The sequence below is a fragment of the Ursus maritimus genome (assembly GCF_017311325.1).
Source record: "Ursus maritimus isolate PB19 chromosome X unlocalized genomic scaffold, ASM1731132v1 scaffold_X1, whole genome shotgun sequence".
NCBI lineage: Eukaryota > Metazoa > Chordata > Mammalia > Carnivora > Ursidae > Ursus > Ursus maritimus.
Genome location: NW_024423319.1, coordinates 97,245,528 through 97,261,522, shown reverse-complemented (window position 1 = coordinate 97,261,522; position 15,995 = coordinate 97,245,528). Strand labels below are relative to the sequence as shown.

The 15,995-nt window shown below is 37.4% G+C and overlaps 1 protein-coding gene across 1 annotated transcript in view; it reads right to left on the bottom strand.

The window, feature by feature from the left end:
- Positions 1-15,995, bottom strand: part of DMD (dystrophin) — a 1,667,815-nt gene that overhangs the window by 1,308,941 nt on the left and 342,879 nt on the right. The window contains exons 21-23 of the mRNA XM_040633145.1: positions 14,863-15,078; positions 11,910-12,023; positions 10,758-10,913 (exon numbers count right to left, since the gene is read on the bottom strand). Coding sequence (XP_040489079.1) covers positions 10,758-10,913; positions 11,910-12,023; positions 14,863-15,078 — 486 coding nt within the window. The remainder of the gene's footprint in view (positions 1-10,757; positions 10,914-11,909; positions 12,024-14,862; positions 15,079-15,995) is intronic.

Sequence of the window (15,995 nt, the reverse complement as noted above, 5' to 3'; positions counted from 1 at the left end):
ATATATATATAGCATGCTATTAAACTACACCAGAAGGTAGGGATTGGGAGTAATTTTTTTAAAAGGAAAAGCAGGTGGGAAGTCATTCTGAGGTGACAGCACAAATATATTGGAAAGAACATCAGATTTGGAATCAGGATAACTGGACTCAATTATTAGCAAGTTAAGTGAACCTGGAGACATCACCTCATTTTTCTTTATCTCTGCTCTATAACTAACCTAACAGTTGGACCAGATGATTTCCAAGGTCTTTTCCAAACTTAACATTCCACAGCTCTATGCCTGATCAGACAGAGTTATGAATTTTTGGCGTTTCATATTTTAGAAGGATTTCTATAAAATGGTTTGGACAATTTTTCCCTTACCTTTATCATATTAGTGATGCCAGCATTCTAGCCTTAAATTGCCCAGTCTACCCCTCACAGTTTCAGATTACAGTGCCACACCTCAGATATAAAACAAACAGTTCTTCATGTTTTCTGTTCTAGAATTTTTAAATCTAACATTCAGCACTGCCCTTCTTCATTCCACTTCCCCCTCCACCCAGGCTTTATTTAGGTATAACTGACATAACATTGTGTAAGTTTAAGGTGCGCAATGTGAGGATTTGATACACATATATATTGTGTATGTGATTTCCACAATAGGATTAGTTAATACCTCCATTACCTCACATGATTACCATTTTTTTTCTTTTTGTGATGAGAACATTTAAGATCTACTCTCTTAGCAACTTTCAAGTATACAACACAGCATTGCTAACTACAGTCACCATGTCATATATAAGATCCCAAGAACTTATTCTGTGTATAACTGGAAGTTCGTAACATTTGACTGAAATCTTTCCATTTACCCCAACCCCTGGCCCTCAACCACAACCACTACTCTGTTCCAGAGTTCAGTTTTTTAGATTCCACATATAAGTAGGATCATAAAATATTTTTCTCTGACTTATATCACTTAGCATAATGCCTTCAAAGTCAATCCACATTTATGCAAATTACACGATTTCCTTCTTTCTCATGTCTGAATACTGTTCCATTGTATGTACACATGTATGTATGTATGTATGTATGTATGTATGTACACACACACACACATATATGTATAGGTACACCACATCTTCTTTATCCAGTCATCCATTGCTGTACACTTAGGTTGTTTTCTGTCTTGACTATTGTGAATAATGCTGTAATGAACATGGGGGTGCAAATATCTCTTCAAGACTCCGATTTCATTTCCTTTGGAAATATACCCATAAGTGGGATTGCTGGATCATAAGGTAGCTCTATTTTTAATTTTTTTTTTTTTTTTGAGGAACCTCATACTGTTTTCCGTATTGGCTGCAGCAATTTACATCCCCACCAACAATGCACAAGGGTTCCCTTTTCTCCACATCCTCACCAACATTTGTTATCTCTTGCCCTTTTTGATGATAGCCATTGTAAGAGATGTTAGGTCATACCTCACTGTGGTTTTGATTTGCATTTCCCTGATTAATAGTGATGCTGAACATCTCTTCAAGTAACGTTTAGCCATTTGTATGTCGTCTTTGGAAAGAAACTATTCAGTTTCTCTATTTTTAAACCGTATTGTGTTTTGCTACTGAGTTGTATAAGTTCTTACATATTTTAGCTAATAACCCCCTAACAGATAACATCGTTTGAAAATGTTTTCTCCCACTCTGTAGGTTGTCTTTTAATTTTGTTGTTTCTTTTGATGCGCATCTATACTTTTTGGGTTGATGTAGCTCCACGTATTTTTCTTTTGTTGCCTGTGTGTTGGTGTCATATCGAAAATATCATTGCCAAGACCAATGTCAAAGAATATTCTCCCTGTTTTCTTCTAAGTTTTATGGTTTCAGGTCTTTTAAGTTTTTAACACATTTTGTGTTCATTTTTGTGGTGTAAGATAGGAATCTAATTGCATTCTTCTGTGTGATTATCCAGTTTTCCCAAAACCATTTATTGAAGAGATTTATCCTTTTCCCATTGGTTATCTTTGATTCTACTGCCAAATATTAGCCGACTGTACACATGAGGGTTTATTTCTGGGCTCTCAATTCTTTTCCATTGGTCTGTGTGTTTATTTTTATGCCAGTACCATACTGTTTTTATAACTATAGCTTTGGAATATACTTTGAAATCAGAAGTGTGATGTCTCTGACTTCCTTCTTCTTTCTCAGGATGGTTTTAGTCATATGGGGTCTTTTGAGGTTCCGCACAAATTTTAAGAATGTTTGTTCAATTTCTGAGAAAAAATGTCCTTAGAATTTTGATAGCGATTGCAATGACTCTATAAATGGCTTTGGATAGTATGAACATTTTAACAACATGAACTTTTCTGATCCATGAACATAGGATATTTTTCCATTTATTTGTGTCTTCTTCAATTTCTTTCATCAAAGTTCTATTGTTTTCATAGTACAGATCTTTCACCACCTTGGTTAAACTTATTCCTTAACTCTTTTGTTTTTGATACTCTCATAAAAGGGATTGTTTTATTTCTTTTTCAGATATTTTGTTGTTACTGTATAGAAATATAACTGATTTCTGCATAGTTCTATACATTGATTTTGTATACTGCAACTTTTTTTCAAGTTTTTATTTAAATTCTAGTTAGTGAACATACAATGTAATACTGGTTTCAGGAGAATTTAGTGATTCATCACTTACATATAACACTCAGTGTTCATCACAAGTGCCCTCCTTAATACCATCATGCTTTTAGCTTATCCCCTGCCCAACTCCCTTCCAGCACCCTCTCTTTTTTCCCCCTTCCCCTATGTTCATCTGTATGTATGTATGTATTGAGTGTGCATGCATGTGAGTGGGGCAGGGAGGGTCAGAGGGAGAGGGAGAGACAGAATCTTAAGTGGGCTTCATGCTGGGCCCAGAGCCCCATGCTGGGCTTGATCTCACAACCCTGAGATCATGACCTGAGCCAAAATCAAGAATCGGACGCTTAACAACTGAGCTACCCAGTTGATCCATCTGTTTTGTTTCTTAAATTCCACATAAGTGAATTCATGTAGTATTTATCTTTCTGACTTATTTCACTTAGCATAATATACTCTAGCTCCATCCACGTCATTGCAAATGCCAAGACTTTATTCTTTCTGATAACTAATATTCCACTGTGTATGTGTGTGTGTGTGTGTGTATGTGTGTGTGTGTGTGTGTGTATACACACACCACATCTTCTCTATCCATCCATCAGTCGATGGACATCTGGGCTCATTCCATAATTTGACTACTTCCATACTGCAACTTTACTAAATTTGTTTATTTTATAACATTTTTTGGTGGAGTCTTCAGGATTTTCTATATAGAAGAACACATCATCTGCAAACAGACAATTTTATTTCTTCCTAATTCAGATGTCTTTATTTCTTTTTCTTTTCTAATTGCTTTTGCTAGAATTTCCAGGACTATGTTAAATAGGAGTGGTGAGAGTGGGCATCCTTGTATGATCTTAGAGGAAAAGCTTTATGCTTTTCACTATTGAGTATGATATTGGCTGTAAACTTGTCATATATGGTTTCCATTACGGTAAGGGGCATTCCTTTTATACAGAATTTATTAAGTTTTTATCATGAAAGGATGCCAAACTGTCAATTTTGTTAAATGCCTCTTCTGCATCTACTGAGATGATATGTTTTTTTTATCTTTCATTCCATTAATGCAGTGTATACAGCATATTTTCATATGTTTTCATACCACTAATTAATATCCTTTAATTTTAGCTTGAACTTCTTTCAACATTTCTTCTACAGTAGGTCTAGTGGTAATGAACTTTCTCAGCTCTTGTGTGTCTATAAAAGACTTTATCTCTTCTTCATTTTTGAAAGATTACTTGGTCAGACAGTATATTCTTGGTTAGCATTTTTTTTCTTTCAGCACTTTAAATATATACTCTCACTCTCTCCAGGCATGTCAGGTTTCTGCTGAGAAATCCAGTGAAAGCTTTATGAGATTCCTTTGTAGGCAGAAATTATGAGAATGAGTATAGGAAACCTCATTTAAAATGGAGTCAGATGCCCTGAAGGGGGAGCTGTCACACATGTACCACTCCCTGTAGCCTACATACCCAGCAGGAAGAAGGAAGCTCTCTTCCTACCCCAGGAGCAATGTGCTAAACAATGCCTGCAGCCAATGAGAAGCTGCCACATCCTTACACTCTTGTCCTCCAATAAACCTTTGTTCAAAACAACCTTCCCCAATTTCACCCTGACACCTATTAAGAGCTGACCTTGCTTCTGTCTTTTCAGATGTGTCTATGGTTTGCCATAGTTTAATCGTCCCAAATTGCACCTCCTCTACTCTTCCCAAATAAGCTTATTTTTCTGATAAAATAAATGACTTTTTCATTTTTGATGTCTCTTAGGGAATATGTTTCTGAGTTGAACTTTTTTGGTGACCTACAAGCCTCATGGATTTGGATGGTCAAATCTCTCTCCAGATTTGAGAAGTTTGCAGCCATTATTTCCATAAATAAGCTTTCTGCCTCCTTACCCCTCTCTTCTCCTTCTGGGACTCTAATAATTCACAAATTACTTCTCTTGATAGTATTCCATAGGGCACATATGTTTTTTTCACTTTTTTTTTTTCATTCTCTAACCAATTTCAAAGGTCCTGTCTTCTACTTCACAGATTTTTTTCCTTCCACTTGATCCAGGCTACTAATGCTCTTTATTATGTTTTCCACTTCTTTCATTGTATTCTTCTGCTCTCAGATTTCCATTTTCTTTTTATGATTTCTATTTCTTTTTTTGAATTTCTCATTTTGTTCATGTATTGGTTTCCTAATTTAATTGAATAGTCTTTGTTTTCCTACAGCTCACTGAGTTTCCTTAGAACAACTATTTTCAAGTCTTTAACAGATGAGCAGCAGATCTGCAGGTCCTTGAGTTTGGTTACCGGAAAATTATTATGACCCTTTGGTAGTAGTATAATTCCTTGATTCTCCACGTTCCTTGAAGTCTAGCAACACTGTCTTTGCATTCACATTAAAAGTCACCTCCTCCAGTCTTTACTATCTGCCATCAAAAGAAAAATGCCTTTTGTCAACCCTGCTAGGGATTCTGAGGCTATCTGACACCCTCTACGAATATGACCGGTCCACAATTCTGGCTCCCCCTTGTGGCAGAATTATTAAGCTTGTATGGCCTCTCTTCATCCTGCAAAAAACCAGACTAGTATTGACAGCCTCCTTTCTGCTTTTCCAAGAGTGGTGCTAAATGCTCAGGTCTGTGGTCCCTCCAAGGTCTGCAGATTTAGGCCAACCTTCTGTGCATACTCATTACCTTCCTACAAAAGCTTGTCCTTGCCACCATCCAGAGTATGCACTGGGAGCCAGCCATCGTACTGGGAGGCATGTGGGTATGTCATATAGGAAACTGGTAGTGCTGTGGGAAACTGGGGAGATCACTGGGCAGAGTGACCCCAGCAGCTGGTGGGCAGACCTCTTAATGGAGCCAGTGATAGTAGTATGATCTGTGTACTTTTAATACAATTCCCAGACCTGGTGGCTGTTCTTCCAGCTGCTCATTACCCCCTCAGTAGTGTAGCTCACAACTTAGTACCATGGATTGAGGAGAGAAAAATATGCTTCTTTGGCAACATCCCACATAGCTAGGGAAGCTGGGCACTTACATGGTCTCACCTTTCCAAGTGGGAGAAGTCATGATTCTTGCCATGGAGCTATGCAACCTTGGGGGAGGAGTGATGCAAGTAACGTCAAACCTTTCTTCTTACCTTTTCCAATGCATCCAGTCTTGGATTATTTTTGTTCCAACAGTGCACTGTATCTTCGCCAACAGACTCTTGGACTTCCACTAAGGCTCTTTTTTCCATGGATGATTGTCTAAGTCAGTGTTCTCCAGGGGCTACCAGACCATGGCTAAAAGGGGCTTAAGCTGGTTAATGGACTCCTGCAGAGCACACAGGCAGGATTGAGGTCTGTATGACTATTAGTTGATTCATAGGTGGGTGAGACTCCTCCCAAGTACCTTGGTGTATGGTACTGGATTGCACAGCTCCCACAAAGGCAGAAGGAGATGAGACAACTTGACTCAAGGGTTTTGGCTTGGATAAATGGAAGGATTGAGTTGTCATTTGTTGTTCCAGGAAGACTATTAGGGTAGCAGATTGAAGAGTATGTAAGGAATTTGGGGTACATGCTAGATTTAGTACATCTATTCATCAATATGGAGGTATCAAGTCAGGAGATGGATATGCAGATTTAGGATTCAGGAAAAGATCCAGATTGTAACAAAATTATTAAAGCAACAACTTATAGATAACAATTAAAGCCATAAAGCTGAATAAGTTTACCTAAGGAATAAGTGGTGATAAGGAAGAGAAGTCCAAAGAAGGAGCCCTGGAATGATTCCAAGTTTAGAGATCAAGGCAAAGGAACCACCAAATGTATTCAGAGTAGTCATGGAAATTGAAGGCAAACTAAGAGAGAACCAACAGAAACTGATGATATAGAAGCCAATCAAACAAAAATAAAGACTAAACAATGGATTTAATGATGTGAATTCACTGGTGACCACGACAAAAACTGTTTAGTGATGAGGATGAAAGCTTGATTAGTGTGCATTCAAGAGAGAATGGAACCAGTGGTATGGAAAGTGTTTCTGTAAAGGGAAATGGAAATGGAGAATTGGGGTGGAGGAAATGTGAGTCAAAGGGGGTATTTTTTTAAACTTTGTTTTTAAGTATTCTCTACTACCAATATGGGGCTTGAACTTAGAACCCCAAGATCAAGACTCATATGTTCCACCGACTGAGCCAGCCAGGCACTCCAAGTGGCTATCTTTTTAATGACAGGAGATATTACAGCATAATTCCCTACTGATGGGAATGATCCAGTAGAGGAAAGAAATACATTTTTGATGTAGGAGGTAGGAGGATGTTCAATAGGTAGCATCATGTCTATGTCCTGAAAAAAGAGGATGGTATCCAACATATAAGTGGAAAGGCTGGCCTTATGGGTGCGTGGGTGGCTCAGTCAGTTAAGTGTCTGGCTTTGGCTCAGATCATAATCCCAGAGTCCTGGGATAGAGTCCTGCATCAGGATCCCTCCTCAGTGGGGCCTCTGATTCTCCCTCTACTCCTCCCCAGTGCTCATGACATATCTTTCTCTCTCTCTCAGATAAATAAATTAAACTTTTATTTAAAAAAAGTGGAAATGCTGACCTTAGGTAGGAGCACAGACAGGTCATTCATATTAACAGTGGGAAAATAGAATCCATGAACTAATATGCAAGTCTGTGGGAGTACGTGCAAGTACACTTTTGAATATTTCTATTTTTTCAGTGAAATGGGAAGCTAGAAAGGAGAAGAAGAAGAAGAAGGAGGAGGAGGAGGAGGAGGAGGAGGAGGAGAAGGGGAGGGGGAGAGGGAGGAGGAGAGGGAGGAGGAGGGGGAGAGGAAGGAGGAGGGGGAAGAGGGGGAGGAGGAAGGAAGCGGGGGAGGAGGAGAAGAAGAAGAAGAAATGGGAAGCTAGTCAATTGCCATAGAGTAAGGAGGGAAGAACTGGTAGAGATCTGAGGAAATCTGTGAAATATTCCTCAGAGGAGTGGGGCTATGAATGGATATGAAAAATGTAATAAGATTACCGGTCAGCACCAAGGGGCTACTTGAGGTATGCACTCATGATTTCCAAGTGAGACTACTCAGTATGATATGTATTTTCCTTCAGCCATATTCATCCTTCCCAGTGCAGGGACAGCAACAGCAGGAAAGTGAATCTGACCTAGGTAGGGTGCCGTCACATGGGTATGTTACAGAAAGACTGGAAAGGACAAGAGAGTTGAGGGAAAAACACAAGGGGTGCTTTTAATGATGGATTATAGATAGCCAGCATATAGTACAGAATCTCCCTTGAGTAAGAAATGACAAAGAGAAGATGAAATGTTTCTCTAATGAAAAGCTGGTAAAATCATTGGATTATGCATTCCACTAGGATGGAAGAATTTTGAGGTTGGATTATTAGGGGAATGAGCTGGAAATGAAGGTACTGATGGCTGCAGAGTGGGGTACCTGAGGTTCGTATTGTGGAGAAGCATCTGGTAATGACAATGTCTACATTAAGAGGCTGGGAATGGGCAGCCGAGGAAGAATGGAAGACAAAATCACTGGAGGAGCTATCAAAGAACTGAGGCCTCAGGAACTGGAAACATCATCTGAGAAGATACTGAAATCCCCAAGAATTATAACAGGAGTGACAGTAAGTAAGCTGTTAAAATATTTAAGAAATAATGAAGAGGGACCCAGGGATCTGTGGATGATTGCACCCAAAAGCTGTACTGAGAAAAAGACAAATTTGCAAGTTACCAGAATGACATCTTTCTAATCTCTAGATCCAGTGTTTCTTGGTAACTATTTATTATAAATTTAGAGCTACTATTAATTAAAATATATAATTACATACTATTTATTTCAAAATGAAACATTTTATAATGTTACACATGCAAGTTTGGGTCTATCTCATGTCCATTTATTTCATATACCAAGCATGTACATAGTGGTTACTCTGTGCTAGGTACTAGTCTACACACTTTACAAAGATTAACTCATCTGGGGCACCTGGGTGGTTCAGTCAGTTGAGTGTCTGATTCCTGATTTCGGCTCAGGTCATGATCTCAGGGTCCTGGGATAAAGCCCCGCATTGGGCTCTGCACTCAGCAGGGAGTCCGCTAGAGGACTCTCTCTCCCTCTCCCTCTGCCTCTGCCCCTCCCCACTCTCTCTCTCTCACTCTCTCTCTCAATTAATTAACCCATTTGATCATAAAATTCTTATAAAGTAGGTATTAATATCATCTCATTATGAAGACTGGAAAACTGAAGCACAGAGAGAATAAGCATCTTTTCCAGGATCACACAAGTGGTTTATGGTAGGGGCAAGACATAAACCAAGGCAATATGGTTTCAGAGCTCCTGGTCTTACATACTATGTTTGCCTCTCCATCCATGAGAAATCCTTCTCCATCTGTAAAAGTTTTAAATTTTACTAGCCAAGCATTTCAGGGAAGTGGATCTGGGGAATGTTTTCATTGTGAGACAGGAGTTTTCTTATAAAAATGATATCTTTATTTTTGCACACATAGTTTATATGCCTAGTTCAAGTATCCCACTTGAATTCCAGATACATTTCTGACTGTCTACTTCTCCAAAGTAAACATGACCAAAATGGAAGTATTTTGTTCAATTTTGTTCCTTCTTTAGTCCCCAGTCTTTCTATCATTAGTTAAAGGCACTGTGGCCAACACTGTCACTTCAAACAGGAAACGGAATACATTTTTGATTCCTCTCTCTCAGCCTCTCGACTTGAGGCAAGTTCTCTTTACCAGCAAATATGTCATTTCTCACAGGATCTGATTAAATGAAGAAAGTAATGTGTCATGTTAGAAAAGGAATAATGGTCAAAGGTAGGTGTGAGTGTAGAAGCCCTGATAAAAAAAATATAGTAAGAACTTGCCTAATTGGCAAAAATAAGAAAAAAATTTTATAGCAGAAAGGTCTTAAACAAGGACATTTTAAGGCCAGAGATACTTTAAAAATTATACTTCTCCAACACGTAAAAACCTTGAGGTATCAGTAATATTGTTGACTTTATACATCTTTTTTGCTCTTGTTTTCCCTCTTGCTCTAAATTTGTGGTGTTCTTTCTATTCATCCGTTCGAAACATTCAACAAACACCTTTCATACTGGCCTTCCAGGAAAACATAAATGGTATAATCTATTACCTAAGTAATATTTTTTTTCCTGAACATTCCTTCCAGAACTGGCTTACTCCAGAGAAGAATGCATGCCTGCTGACCCAGGGCTATTTCGTCTGTGACTTAATAGAACTGTTGAGCATTTGCCAGTGACAGTATTAGCTGGGTGACTTGCCTTGCCTTTTACTTTTCTAAATTCTTTCCTTTTTCAAATTCAGTGTTTGCCTTGTGCCATGATTTCTTTCCAACTTTGAAAGGTTACTTAGAAATAATGAAAGACTGACTGCCTCTATTACACATAAGATGAAACCTCTCATTAACTTCAAAAAACGTACTGGTGTACTGAACAATAAACACTGCTTTAGGTCAAAATTTCATCTTTTGAACAAGAAGTATTAGATATACCCTACTTGTGTGTATAATATTTACTTTTCCATAATGTAATCTTGAAATTGAAAATCAATGTCTATCGAACATTCTGCTGTATAAAAATGAGGAACTCAGATGTGATCGTAGGCAAATTTTACGTTTTATTTCCCCCACTGAGCTTTTCTTAACTATTTCCAATCTTAATTTATTTACTGAAATAGTCAAACTTGTCTACCTTAATAATCAGAAGTGAAAATTATTTATCATATTTGTCCATACACATAGATGAGTCGTTCATTTTATCCCTGTACCAAGTCGACAAGTATAAAGCATGTTCTGCTAATCCAGTTACTATTATAAAGTTATGCACTGGAGAAAGCAGTCAATGAAAATCACGCCTAAAAACAGGGCCTCACTGTTTAGCATGTTCAGTCTTTGAGAAAGTTATTTTAGGATCCCAGTAAGATGAAGAGATACCGCTTAAAATTGCTACTCTGTTTTTTATGGTAGACAAAGGCTAGTTTGAACTCACCAGACTTTAAAGCATCAACGTACTCAGAGATTAAACTTTCAAAGGGGGCAGTGGTCAAGGGAGATATTAAGAAAATCTTACTTAACTAAATAGAGACCCGGCACAGTGAAAGAGGCTGTACGTACCTGGCGGCACACGTAATCCCACTGAGCGTTAAGTTCTCGGAGTTCTGTCTCAAGTCTGCTGGCAAACTCCGGCTCCGCTTCGATCTTCAGCTTCTGCGCCCCTTCATTGACACTGTTCAGGCTGGGCTGAATGGTCTGAATATCGTTGACTAAAAGCTAAGGAAATAATTCCATGTAAGCTAGCTGCAAACATCACCACAACATACTAGAAATGCCACATAGGTAGGAAACATATAATCAGGACTCAGGACGTTACCCATGAATTAAAATCTTTACTTCTTAAAAGATTTTAAGGAATTTAAAATCTGACAGACACCCACCTACAGATACAGACAAATCTGTGTCTCAGCCTTGCCAAAGCTGTTCAGTGGTTTTCCTGGTGTGACTCAAGTAGGGAATTATCTATATTCTACTTAGACACAAAAAGAAATAAATTTAATTTTCCTTGTTAGAAAAATGTGTGAAAATGATGGGCTTTATACATTACTATTTTTGAAATGATTTTGGTTTTCGAATGCAAGATATTGCAGCAATTGTTTATAGCATGATGGGTGTGAAGGTTATTTGTAAGCCAGTTTTTTTCTTTTTTCTTAGCTTGTATTTGCAAAGAAAATTCTTTAAAGAGCTAGATTACTTTCTTTCCACTGCATGACAACAGTATAATGAATATTATTTCACAAATCCCTATTGTGTAATATTATGTCCAGCGTGGTATGCCTGGGCAGAGCAACACAGTATGACCAATAAGCTGCAGTAAGATGTAGCAAATTGCTCAAAGGCTTCTTTGCCTTTAAATTAAACTGTATTTTATAGTAAAACAATCTTATGAGTTTGAGTAAAAGACAATGTTTTTCTGCTCATCATTTATTTAACCTGGTTTCTCAACACTGGCACTACTATCATTTTAGACTGGCTTATTTTTGTTGTGAGAGGCTCTTTGGTACATCGTAGAACATGTACAGAGCATTCCTGGCCTCTATTCCTACAGGCTAGCAGCATCCGCCCCTCTCCAAGTTGTGACAAAAATGTCTCTAGAGATTGTTAAATGTCCCCCAGGGGAGCAAAACCACTCTGGTTAAGGACCACTGATAAAACCAATCATAACTTCCACACAGAAGTCTTCATATGATAAGGGTCATATAAAAATCTTACCCTGCACTGTTTCAGCTGTCTTTTCAGAATTTCTGAATCCCCAAGGGCAGGCCATTCCTCCTTTAGGAAAACATCAACTTCAGCCATCCATTTCTTCAGAGTTTTTATGTGATTCTGGAATCAGAGATCCATTTTAAGCCTTATTGGGGTGTTCATTTCTCTTAACACAATTCATCACAGTGATATTTATGAACACAAGCCCAGGAACAATTCCTGTGTTTGTAGGATGTCTCTAAGTAGCTCTTCAGGAAAAGAATATTTTTACTAAGACTGCACTTTTATGGTCTACTGTATGAGCACTGGTGTATGAAGTCTGCTATTGTTAAAAATAAAAAATTACTACCAAATGTGGTTTTATGATGTTACTCTTGAGAACATTAAATCATATCACCCTCTAGAGAAATTTTAAGTTACAAAACAACTCATGATAATACTAACAATGTGCCCTTACAGTACATAAAACAAACTATGAACAATAAACTCAATGTAATGGTGTCTTTACAGCCTCCCTAAACCTGAACTTCCACAAATTGTTTTCTACAGTTGACAGTTTAAATAGTCCCTCCAGTTGGGAACTTTTCAGAACACAAGATTTTGTCGCCTTTGAAAAGAAAACTTCTGACTTTAATTTCTTATTTGCCTGACCAGGCTGAAGTAATGATCAGGTGAAAAATGTCATCTTTTATCATTTATAAATAGCCAAGTACCTCCCATTATTCTTTCACATATTGCTCCCCCCACCTCCCGACTGCTTTTTTTGGCTACTTTTCAAACGTATGATTTTCAAGCTCCTTTATTGCCCACACAATTCAAGTCTGCTGCCCAGATGTGCTATTTCCTCCCTTCTTAATTAAATCTCTATTGAAAATATGTGCTTCCTAGAAAGCTTCCCCTTCAATATGATTAATACTAATGCTTTTTAAAAGCATTTGACTAAATCTAAGAACTTCAGATTTCAACATTATCATCTTGCTGATGTCTCTTGAGTCTGGTTTCGCGTTTCTTCCATCTCGCCACTGTCCTAGTTCAGATCTTATTATTGGCTCCTTGATTACTGCATTAGCTCTTTTTGGTGTTAGCCTCAATCTTTCCCTACTCTAATCCATTCTTCACATGGGTGTCAGGAGTTTTCTTCACTCCTTCGTCTTATCACAGCGATGCTTTGAAAACACAAATATTATCATCGTATCTCTCTCCCTTTAAAATAGCATTTCCAAATTCTAATTTTTTAATCCCACTGTCATTAGGTTTGTAATTCATATTCCAATGCGTGGCATCCGGGTCCATTCACTATCTACTCTTAGATCATTTTTCTAATCATATGCATTATTAATCTCCAAACGTATTTTTGTCTCTCCAAGACTGAACCCCTTCTGGCTAAGTGAACATACGGCTTCATTTTGTCAGATACCTTCTCTCCCTCTTCATCAGCTGACTAAATTCTACTTGATCAAGGTGTAGCCCAGATAACCCATATTCAAAGAACATTTCATAGCCCCTTGGCCCAGGTTATGTTGGATTTCTTTTCTGTCTCTTGTGGTAATATTTACTGTACTGTTTAATTTACTTCCTGTGTTGGCTGAATAATGACCTCCCCAAGATGTTCATGCCCTCATCCCTGGAACCTGTGAATATGGTCCCTTACATGGCAAAAAATAATTTGCAGATGAGATTAAGGATTTTGAAATGGAGAGATTATTCTGGGTTATCTAGCCAGGCACAATGTAATTGCAAGGGTTCTTATTAAGAGGGGGTCAGGAGTGTGAGAGCTAGAGAAAGAGGCTCTAAGATGCTGCACTGCTGATGTTGAAGAAAGAGGATGCACATATCAGGGGAGAAATGTCATTTCCAGAAGCTAACAAGGACAAGGCAACAGATTTTCTGCTAAAGACTCTGCAAAAGACACAGCCCTGCCTCCACGTTGATTTTAGCCCACTGCGGCTGATTTTGGACTTCTGACCTCCAGAACTGTACAATAATAAATTTGTGCCATTTTAAGCTACTAAATTTGCAGTAATTCATTACAGCAGTGATAGGGAACTAACACACCTTTTCCCTTCACTAGAATGAGGGCTCCTTGTTGGCAAGGACCATGTATTTATACCCTCTTTTAGCACTGGTACTGGCAAAATGTGTTTGCGTGTATGTGTGTGTGTGCACATATGTTTATATGTAGAGCCATGTTCATATGTATGTTGTGCTTTAAAGAATGTATTAGGACTCATTCTTTTGGTTTGTAAGAGTTAAAAACAAACAACTAATAGCTGGACTGGGACTTAAACCCAGAAGTATCTTGTTCCAATGCTTTCCATCATGCCATGATGCAGTCAAAGATTCATCCCAGCATTAATATTCTTCACAATAATTCACCCCATAAGAGAGGTATTACCTATCTCAGTAAACATTTTAGACTTTAGACTAGAATGCAATTGTTGGTTTGGCATTTTCAGCTTCAGTGATTAGGAGCATGGTGACACTATTCAAACAAATTAAGTCAGTAGGAGCTGGTCTGTGGAAGCTAATGAGGTCAAATTTATATATACAATTAGAAGTAAAATATGTGGATAAAATGATATGACTATATTACGTGACAGATAATTTTTTATCTATTCATAAGCTAAGTGATACCTATATTTTAAAGGACAACCAGACTAAAGGAGAGACTGGTTTTGAAAATTTTTAAGCTAAAAATCTATTTAAGTCCTATCGGTATTGGTGGCAAAAAAAAAATAATGATTCTCTAGAGAATCTAGAAAGGGGAACTCTTAATTACTGGTTTCTTTAAAGAAATAAGCAAAATACGCTCATTTGAGAAAAATGTGTGTCTTTTGATCTTATCACTGACTTTGAAGAACTATGGAGGTTAAATGTCTATTTGCCTTTAAATTTTAAAACACATTAGGGGAGAAACAAGCAAAGAAAAAATGAATACAAAAGTCCAATCTTGAATTACCTGAATTTTTCGAAGTTTAGCCATTTGCTCCTCCAGCTTCTGGCAATGTTCAACCAGCTGAGAAGACAGCTGCTTCCAGCGGCCCTCCATCTCTTCAAATTCTGACTGATACTTCCGGCTAATATCAGACACTGGTGCTTTCTTTGACATCTCTTTCACAGTGGTGCTGAGATAGTTTAGGCCACTGTGCTGCTCTTGCAGAGAGCTTTGTAAAGCCTCAAAATTAAAAAGGGAAAGTACATGTATACTAATTGATGAATAATAATGAGTTTCATTGTACAGTTTCACTTACAGGTTTCACTTAAATGTATTTACAGTGAAAGCTATGTGATTCAAACATCTAAAAATATAGGTGATGTGCCATCAGTTACAGAGTAACTGGGAGTAATTTAAATTCTACTATTTACCCTAAGAGTAATTTGCACAGAAATATTTTACTTAAAAATCTATGCCTGTTTTTATGAATAATGTCAAATATAACCCAAACTGTATCTAAATGAACCAGAGTTCTAGCACACCTAATTTTATTGCATCATGTCTGGATATTAATAACTGTATTTACGATATAGTTACGGAGCTTAATTTAATTACACTGAGTCTTTAGTAAGACAACTTCTAATGCTCTCTAGGTAAAAACATAACTAAATCATATAGATACATGGGATAACAAAACTGAGTAAGATATCAGATGTATGGCCTACGAATGCCAATTAATTAAAGTTCCATATTTTTTACAAGACATTTCTTTTTGGTGTTACAGTAAAATTCTAGGATAATTTGGGGGAGAATTTCTAAAGTTGGTTTTACAATTGTCCTGTGTAACCTATGCAATCGCTTATAACAGAATGTATATCTTTAGGGTTTCCTCACTCGCTATTTATTACTTTCCGGTTATAAAGTAATGAAGGTTCAAGATAAAACATGGAAAAATTACCCATTTGCATATGATTTTATGTAAACTTTATGTTTCTACAACTAAATATTGAATATGTGAACATATTATATACACACATACACAATCATTCCTTCTTTTATAATGTGATCTATAATATTTCCCAAATATGCCAAATACATGCCTTTTATAGCTATATAATATCTTGTGCCTATTTTGTGGTATTTTAGTTTTTTTTTTT